This window comes from Aegilops tauschii, chromosome 6 (genome assembly GCF_002575655.3).
Source record: "Aegilops tauschii subsp. strangulata cultivar AL8/78 chromosome 6, Aet v6.0, whole genome shotgun sequence".
Taxonomy (NCBI): Eukaryota; Viridiplantae; Streptophyta; class Magnoliopsida; order Poales; family Poaceae; genus Aegilops; species Aegilops tauschii.
This window is the reverse complement of record NC_053040.3, coordinates 303,655,051-303,656,841: the sequence shown is the minus strand read 5'-3', so window position 1 is coordinate 303,656,841 and position 1,791 is coordinate 303,655,051. Positions and strand designations below refer to the sequence as shown.

Genomic DNA, 1,791 nt, shown 5'->3' with positions numbered 1-1,791 from the left:
GCGCGCGATGCTTAAACGCGCTCGCTCCGTACGTTTCCCGATTGATTTCCACAGAACACAACATACATGCGTACATGCTGCGTTGGATTCGTTTGCGGCGGAAGAATGGACCATGGACGATTCTGCTTCGTTTCTTATTTTGCGGGGTCTCTCTCTCTCTCTCTCGTTCGTTCTAGCTACAAGCTACTCCACTCCACATAGTAGCTCGAACGATCACAAGTGTACAACGGTAGAGCGCAGCGCTACTTGTCCACAAACATGCACGCGAAGAACGGATGTGTACGATAATAACGTATCATTGACGATTCCATTACAATGATATCATATGCATCTCCGATATGATGGAAAAGACTAATCAGCACATTATACGTCAACAAGGGGCACGGCCCAGCGGCACACATGATACGTGCCACCCTTATTTTCACAACACCTTATACGTGTATCAACAGCACACGCTAATGGCCAGTCATCTAGTTCTCCGCGACGATGATTTCCGGCTGTGCGTCGGCGTCGGCGTCGACCATTGCGGGCTGGCAGAAGACGACCTTGAGCTCGCCGGGCGCGTAGCAGTGCTGCTCCACGGGCTCCCTGTCGACCGGCGTCGTCCGCGTCAGCGGGCACCGCTGCTTGAAGTACCCGGGTGGCCCATTGCACGCGACCACGCAGCCGCCCGCGCCCACCACGCGCTGCGCCGGCGGGCACCCGGCGTTCAGGTCCGCCGCGCACCCCAGGGCCGGGCACGGCCCGTCGCCGCCGATGGCCTGCGGGCTCACCACCACCGGCACGTTGAACCCGTCCACCAGGCTCACGCTGTACACCGCCAGGTCCGGCCGCGGCGCGCCCTCGGCCGAGTGCACGGTCAGCTGCACCACGCCCGCGGGCCGCTCGCTCCCCGTCTCGCACCGCGGCGGGGACGCGCAGCCGGTGCGCGCCACCAGCTTCCCAGACCAGAAGATCGGCGGGAAGGTGAAGGAGACGAGCCCGTGGCCGTTGCCCTCGAGGCGGATGTTGTTGTCGCAGATGGAGGGGAAGCCCCTGTTGGGGGTCACCAGCGGCCACACGGGGTACGGGCACAGGTTGTGCAGGGTCAGCGTGGTGCCGGCCGCCGGTGCCGCCAGGAAGGCGGCGGCCAGCAGGGTGCCGATCACGAGGCGCTCGCCCATGCCAGCCATAGTCTCTGCGCTACTTGTTTCTCGGCTTTGCAGGGTGCTGCTTTGACGTTCAACAGACGTGCAGGCTAGCTTGTTTATATAGGCGACGTCGTCTCCATGTCGTCGCGAGTGCTGAAGTTGGTCAGCGTTACTTAGCTTTTTTCTTTTTTGCGAGGGAGCGTTACTTAGCTTTGATGCCTACTGTTCCCAAACGAGAAAGCAAAGTGAGTCCACCGCGTCTTTTGATATTGCTACCACTAAGCACCTGATCGAACAAACAAGCACAGCACAATGTTGAATGTCAAACTCACGGGAAAAGAATGCATCTGTTCAATTCACCAAGCCTGTCACTTTATCAGCCAGTTGTTCTTGCAGTGAATTTCTGAAACAAAATTCATAACACTAGTACTGTTAATTCCACTAATCTATCTGAGAGGACTTGTGCGGTTGATTTGGTTGGCATCGCACTCACTGAGTGGACTTACTTCATTCTGTCCATGAGTTCATAACTGCTGAGAGGCTTCAGTTGCGTACATGCGATGCAGCGTTCCTATTTGCAGTAGCTGTCCATGAGTTCATAATAGAATCACGGAGCTGTTACATTGCAAGGAAAGAAGAGCCTGAATCACGGTGAGTGGCT

At 56.8% G+C, this 1,791-nt stretch overlaps 1 protein-coding gene across 1 annotated transcript; it reads right to left on the bottom strand.

Moving 5' to 3' along the window:
- Positions 1-280: 280 nt before the first annotated feature.
- Positions 281-1,228, bottom strand: LOC109765093 (osmotin-like protein). The gene has a single exon (XM_020323880.4). The coding sequence runs from the start codon at positions 1,170-1,172 to the stop codon at positions 471-473; it is 702 nt and encodes a 233-aa protein (XP_020179469.1). The 5' UTR covers positions 1,173-1,228; the 3' UTR covers positions 281-470.
- Between the last annotated feature and the right edge of the window lie 563 nt (positions 1,229-1,791).

Bases quoted from the DNA above. Each gene is read 5' to 3' on its own strand.
- LOC109765093 (XM_020323880.4), bottom strand. From the start codon at position 1,172: ATGGCTGGCATGGGCGAGCGCCTCGTGATCGGCACCCTGCTGGCCGCC.